The sequence below is a fragment of the Gavia stellata genome, chromosome 4 (assembly GCF_030936135.1).
Source record: "Gavia stellata isolate bGavSte3 chromosome 4, bGavSte3.hap2, whole genome shotgun sequence".
NCBI lineage: Eukaryota > Metazoa > Chordata > Aves > Gaviiformes > Gaviidae > Gavia > Gavia stellata.
The window spans coordinates 58,196,086-58,203,331 of NC_082597.1; the positions used below are offsets into that span (position 1 = coordinate 58,196,086).

General features: G+C 56.4%; 1 protein-coding gene across 1 annotated transcript; it reads right to left on the reverse strand.

Annotated features, from left to right (window-relative positions):
• Positions 1-1,889: 1,889 nt before the first annotated feature.
• LOC104253831 (histone H5) lies at positions 1,890-2,769 on the reverse strand. The gene has a single exon (XM_009807410.2). It carries the CDS (start codon positions 2,638-2,640, stop codon positions 2,065-2,067), a length of 576 nt encoding a protein of 191 aa, XP_009805712.2. The 5' UTR covers positions 2,641-2,769; the 3' UTR covers positions 1,890-2,064.
• Between the last annotated feature and the right edge of the window lie 4,477 nt (positions 2,770-7,246).

Consider the following 7,246-nt stretch of genomic DNA (forward strand, 5'->3'; position numbering starts at 1 on the left):
CCCCCCCCCCCCCCCCCCGCCGGGCTCCTGGAGCTCGAAGCGGCTCCGGCAGCTTCTGTTGGAGTTGTTCGGGCCTTTTTTGGGGGGGGGAGGCTCTGTCCCAAGGGGTTTAGGCACCCCAAAACCAGGTGATTTGGGATCCCCGGAGTCTGAGGGATTTGGGAGAACCCCATCCATGGGATTTAGGAACTGTAGGGGAGTCATGTACTAAGGCCTGAGGGATTTTGGAGCAACAGACCATCATGGTCCTTGAGGATCGACAAGCCCAGGAGCATTAGGTGCCCCCACCTGAGGGATTTGGGGTTCTCAGCACAGGTGACTAAGATCCGCGCATCTTGGTGGGTTTTGGGTACCCACCACAGGCAGTAATGAACCAAAGGTCTATAGGATTTGGGTCCATCCAGCTGAGGTGACCAAAGAACTTTTGGTGTGAGAGGTTTAGGACCTACCAGCTGAAGGAGATTAGGTACCGAGCCCAAGGAATTTGAGCAACTTTGGCCGAAGGGGTTCGTGACCCACAGACCCACCAGGTTTAGACACAAAGAGCCCAGCTGGATCAGGCAGCTCCATCCTCCACTATAACTGACTGGGGAATCCTGTGGCCAGAGTGGTTCAGGCCCCTCATGTCCAGGAGGATTAACCACCAGGCTTTTGAAAGGGGTTAAAGGTCTTCAGCCTAGGTGGTCTGCGAGCCTTTGGTCCAAGGGTCTTAGCAACAAAAGCCCAAAGGGATTAGGTGGCTCCAGACCGAGGATTTCAGTACCCTGAACTACACAATTTAGGATGGCTAAAAGGCTCAGGCACCATCTGCTCAAGTGATTTAGGACCATCAGGCCAATGGATCTGGGAAATACCATCTGGGAGTGTGAAGAACCCGGGCCCATAGAACTGAGGCATAGCAAGCCCAAGGGGACTGGGCACCCACAGCCCATGAGATTTTGGAGCTTCTGGTCCAGGTGGTTGGGGATCCTGACATCCAAGGAGTTTAGACATCTCTAGCCGAGGGGAATTAGGCACCTCCTGCCCAAGGCTGCCAGACCCTGCTGAGCAGTAGGGCCGGCCTGCAGGCTTTCTGCCAGCTCCGGCTGTCAGGGCCACCCAGCCCTGCCCTGGGCAGGGGCACTGGCAGGGGCCAGGCAGGCCCTGGTGCCGTGCCAGCCCCCACTAGGCACAAAGCCAGAGCCCCGGGGTGACAGCAGGGCCGTGCCCAGCAGTCCTGTCTCGCCCTGCCCTGGCTGCCTACCCCAGCCTGCCTTTGGAGCTGCCCACTGCAGTGCTCAGCCCTGTTCCTCCTCAGGGACGAAAGCCGCTCATAGCCATGTTTGTCTGTTCTCCCTGGGGATCAACCCCTTCCTGCTCGCTGGACACCTCCAACTCCTTGAGATCAAACATGGACTGACCCTGGCCCCACTCCACCTCCTCCGTCCTGTCCCTGCCCCAAGAGTCCCTGCCGCCACCCAGCTGCACCGTGGTGGCTCTGCACGCAGGTGGGCAGCCCTGTCACCCGGCCAGTTATCTCCAGCACCAGCCAGACCTCACACCCAGCAGCCCAGCACACCTCTCCTCGGCCCCATGGTGGGGACCCAGGGCAGTGGAGGAGGGAGTAGGGAGCCCCTTTTCATCCTCCAGGGAAGGCTGCGGCTCTTGCAGCCGTATGTTCCTGCTTCCCCTCCAACACAGGTGGAGTCTTTGCCTGGCTCCAGCAAACACACAACCTCCCGGGAGCTGGGGCAGGATCAGGAATTGAAACCCTGTACAGCCTCAATGGACACACAGTCATCATCACTCCCAACACACAACAAGCAGCCCAGCATTATAAAAAAACAACAGACACACAAGAAATTTCTGAGACATCGAAATAAAAACCCAGACCAGTAAGTCTTAAAAATGGGAACTCTCCGTACCAAAGATGTTCCTTTTTTCTTTCATTAACTGCCTTGTTTTAGCTATTTCCAGACAGGAATAGATAAATTCTTTATAAAACACAATAGAAAGGGGTAAAAATAAAGGCAAAAGCTATTTACAGAAACCAGCAGGGAAAGTACCGAAACGCCTCTAAACTTTTCACTTCTTCTTGGGTGATTTCCGGGCGCTGGACTTGGCTTTGGGTTTCGACCGCTTTGCCTTCTTGGGCTTGGATGCCTTCAGCGACTTGGCCTTAACAGTCTTTGGCTTCTTGGTTTTCTTTGGGGTGGCCCTTGACTTCTTCCTGGCTTTCCTGGCAGCAGATTTGGGCTTCTTTGCCGGTGACTTGGCTTTCCTGGGCCTAGCTGCTTTCCGGGGCGACATGGATTTCCTGGCTGCCTTCTTCTTCCTGGCTGGGGACTTCTTCGCTTTGTTGGCCTTGGCCAGGCGGAAAGAGCCGGAAGCGCCGACCCCTTTGGTCTGCTTGAGGACGCCAGCAGCGAGCAGGCGCCGAATAGAGAGCTTGATCTGGGCATCGGCGTGCTGGCCCACCTTGTAGTGGCTCTTCACGTACTTCTGGATGGACTGGCGGGAGGAGCCGCCACGGCTCTTCTCTGCCCGGATGGCTGCCGCGATCATGTCCGAGTAGGTGGGGTGGGCTGCCGGCCGCCGTGCTGCCCTGGCCCGCTTGGGCTTGGGGGCCGGAACCGGGGCCGGGACCGGGTTCTCCGTCATGGTCAGTGCTTCACCCCGCGACACCCCGCGATCGCCTCACGGTGGGAAGCCTGGCCTGCCCCAGCCGGGAGACCCACCCCTGGGCAGGGAGAGGCTGGGAAAGGAGCGGTGGGTAACAACGGCAGCAGAGCCGCGCCGCTGCCGCTGCCGCTCCCGCCGCCGCCTCTGCGGCCGCGCCCGCCGCACACACCCTTTAAAGGAGCGGTGCGGACCGCGGGGAGGACTGCCCCGCGCGCGCCACCCGCCCGCGGTGTCCCCGTGTGTTCCCCGCCACGCCCCGACCCGCCGGGCTGGGACAGGGGCCACACTGGGGACGAGGAGGGACACTGGGGAGAGACACTGGGAGACAGGGAGGAGCGCTTGGAGGGGACACTGGGTGATAAGGAGGGACACTGGGGTGGTCACTGGGGGACAAGGAGGAGCACTTGGGGGAACACTGGGTAGGGACAAGGAAGGACGCTGGAGGGGATAACAGCAGGACAAAGAAGAGCACTTGGGGAGACACTGGGTGGGGAGAAGGAGAGACACTGTGGGGAAATGGAGGAGAGAAGGAGGGGCATTTTGGGGGACACTGGGTGGGGACAAGGACAGACCCTGGGAGGGGACATGGGGATGCTGAGGAGCACTTGGGGACACTGGGGAGACAGGGAGGGACATGGCAGGGACACTTGGAGCAACATCAAGACACATGGAGGGACACTAACGGGGGGCGCTGGTGGTCAGAGAGGGACATTTGTGGGGGACACAAGGAGCGACACAGGGAGAAGCATCAGAGGACTAAGAGGGACACTGGGGAGGACATTAGAGGGACAAGGAGGGACACTAGAGGAGACACTGGAGGGGACACCGAGGAGAAAAGGGGGAGCACTGGGCTCAAAATAGGCTCAGCAGCAGTACTCCACAGCCAAATGCCTCTGCTTTGCTTCCTCCTCTGCCCTCTTTGCTCCCCACCAGGTGCTTTGGGGACATCAGCTCAGCCCTCGCATGCATGTGGCATGGGTCACAAATAACCCCCTTTTTGGGGGACACACACAGAAGTCTTTGTGAGGGGACAGAGCAGGGACATATAACAGTGACAATCAGCCATCCTTTGCCAGCTGGGTGAGTGGTTGGCTGTTCCTGGGAGATTAAATGTAGCCGCTATCATCACCTTGCCCATAGGATTTAGGTGTTGTTTTCCCGCTTATTTATTAAAAACACACGGGCGCAGCTGCTTGGTGCCTATCAACATGCTATGCGGTGTTCAGAGGTGAACCCTGGCACCTCCAAACCCCCCAGCGCTTCAGCGGGGCATTAAAACACATAGCAAACACTTGTCTGTAACCTCAATGCGCCCTGGATGCCCAGGGGCATGAAAACCACTGGCCAGGGACACACAGAAGTCTATGTAAAAATAGATCTAGATATATAAATAAAAATAAATAATAGAAATAATAGAAAATAGAAATAGAAATATTTGATGCCCTTCCCTGACATACACACATACTGCGTGAGGCTGCGGCATGCCCCTGTCCCAGGAGCAGGCACTCAGCCCCCTGATGCTTTCCCACTGGTGGAAGGGCCACTGGGGGCATCCCTTGTGCCTCCCTCCCTGGTGCCGCTCTTTCACATGTCCTGCTTCATTTGCAGAGCAGGAAAAGTTTGCAGAAGCTGCAAACTGTTTGATTTTATTAAGAGCAAAGAGCTTCTAATTGCAGGGAGCAATAACCACCCTCCCACCTCCCGTTTTTTTTTTTTTTTTGCTTAAGACCTAATGAGTACATCACTTTCCATCCCATATGGAGCACACAAGCGGTGAGCTCTGATGGCCTCTGTACAACGCTTTGGCTGGCCAAAGGACCTCTCATTTTTCCTAGCTGGGAATAAACCGCCATCACTGGCTGCCTGCACGTAGGCAACCCAGGCGCGAGCAGATAAGGCACCATCTGCTTTTATTTGCATCCAAGTTTTTAACCGTCAGAAGCGGCTTGCCCATATGGTGGGCTCTGAGGGTAGACAAGGGCTGGGGGTATAAGCATCCGCCCTGAGCCCCCAGGGTTGGCACAGTGCCATGGGCTGACCGCAGAGCCTCCAGCCTTAAAAACCAGGCAGCCATTATCAGGGCAGCACAGTGACGGGGATGCAAGAGTAGGGGGAGGCAGGGAGGGAGGAGGACAGATGCTTTACCTTACTTTAGCCAGCTGAAAATCGGGGGTCTAATCTCAGCCAGTCACCTGGGCAGCCAACCAGGGGTGCTCAGCCTCCTTCGGCAGGTGCTGCTGCCAGCGGGCAAACACCTTCTCCCCTACACATGGGGGTTCTGACCCTCTCATCCAGACTAGCTCCCTAATTTTTAGCCAGTCAAAACAGTGTGAAGATCCCATGCCCCCAAGCGACTCGGCGGAGGGAAGGCATATGGGTGGTCACAGCTCATCAGGCTGCTGCTGGCCTCGCACATGGGGGGATACCAGTCAAGGTAACACCTAAGAGCCCTGCTTGATATTGCAAAGCACCCCTTGAACACTGCACTGTTATACGGATGCATCCTTAATATGAGGTGGTCAAGATCGAGAGGAGTTTTCTGGCCCCTGGCGGGATGCTGGGACTGGAGGTGGGGTGCAGATGCTGCAGGGCAATGCAAGCCCTGCTGCCTCTGGGAAGTAGGGTCAAGTGCTGCTGGCACCTCACTGCAGGCAGCACGAGAGGGGGCTCACCCAGAAGGAAAAATTATTCCCATGGGCCACCCCGTTCCTTGTGCTCAGCTTGGGCTTGTGCCTGTGTTTTTGGCCACAGGAACCTGCCACTGTGCGCACGGTGGGGTGGGTTACCCCCTGCACCCCCTTTTCTCCTTGAGGATAGCTACCCAACTGCTCCAAGCCTCCTGTGCCTCCCATTTCTGGCATTAGGTGGCAGAGATTGGGAAATACTGCTTCTCCAATGAACCCCAGAGGACAGACCCTGGCAGAGGAATCCTCTCTGTAATCCCATCTACCTTCCCCTCCCTCCCCGTACTGCGTTCAACCAGACCCTGAGGGGATTTATGCACTTCCAGCTTCAGATTTCATCTTAAATGGTCAAGCCGCGTCCATCGTGGACATGCTACGGATCCGCCAGGTTAACAGCTCCTGCCTTGTAGGGGCAGAACGGCTGCTCGTTGGTATCTGAGCGCACCGGGGCACTTCTGACAACTAATGCCAGTGACAACATTTGATTTTACCTCCTTTCCATTTTCAAAGAGGCTCAAAATCTGCAGCAGTAGGACTTGGCCTTGCTGCCACTCAGGTCCAAGTGCTGCAATGCTTTTTTAGTGGCAAAACAAGGAAATTAGCTGATTTTCCAGCTGTGCTCATCAGAGCTTCAGCCTCAAGCCCCCGGCATGCAATGCAGTGTGGTCAGCCTGGCACGAGCGGTTGCTCAGCCCAGCCGCTGCTAACAGCAGAGCGGGCTTTAACAATGCCAATAAATGGTGAAGGGGTATTTCCTTTGGCTGCTGGACCAATTACCACTGTTTTAAAAGATTTATGAGCTGTTTTTTAAGGGCAAGCTCCTTATGCGAGTTGGGATGCTAGTTTTCATGCAACCAGGGTGCTGCATGGCTATGTGTTTTCCGCATGCTGGAGGCTGAGACGTTTCTTGCAGCCACAACCTGGCTGAGAGCAAGTGGATGGGGTAAAGGCATCACTTTGGGATGCTTTATGGGCTCTGCTGGCCATCACGCCTATTGCCTGCGGGCATTTTGGTCGTCTCCTCTCCCCACTGCTCTCTCCCCACCCAGCTCCCCTGCACCCGGGAGATAGCAATGCGGAGAGGACAGGGTGTCCGTATCGCCCTGCTGCAGGGGAGATGGGGGCCGCCTGATTAACACTGCGCCAGTTTGGGAGGCGGCGGTCCCCTGTCACCACAGGATGACAGAACACTCCTTCCCGGCCAGCAGCTGATCTGCAGCCGCAGAGCCTCAAGGAGGGGCGGCTTGACTGCATGTCAGGCACCCACACATTTCGCCCGCACTTACGCGACATGTTTATCAGGGTCAGCAGCCCCCAGTAAGGAAGGGAAAAAAAAAACCCACCACGCCAACAAACCAACCCAAACAAATACAAGATACTGAATCCCCTGGGGAAGGGCCTGGCGATTCACCCCTTGCTCACCCTCCACTTGCCCCCAGTGCCCTACTTTTGGGGGTTTCCTTTCCCAGGGGTAGGTTCAACCACACAGACTGTTGCTTCAGCAGTTGTTTTTTCTTAAAACAATGCACGCATCCCCCAACTTGCAACACCGTGCCCTGAACCCCACTTTTTTTCCTCCTCTCTTGGTCCTTACATCCCCCATGGCAAGACGAAGCCCTGCAGGCTGGAAACAGTTGCCCTGAGCTGCTCTATCACCTCTTGCCTTCCTTCCCATCCCAGGCTCCTGGCGTGCCAAATGCTTGCCCTGTCCCGAACTCAACGGCAACAGCCATATCTTGCTGGGAAGCAGAGGGAAAAGCCTGGACCTTGGGCACTGCAGGGACAAGAAGGTTTCTAGGCTGGAGGCAGGAGGCCAAGCACCATTGAGAGCAAGCCCTGTCTCTGCATGAGTGCAATTTGGAGCCATCTGCTGAGCTCAGTACCTGGCCTCTTGCACCATC

What these genes read in the sequence shown, in the direction of transcription:
- LOC104253831 (XM_009807410.2), bottom strand. Translation starts at nt 2,640, where the DNA reads ATGACGGAGAACCCGGTCCCGGCCCCGGTTCCGGCCCCCAAGCCCAAG.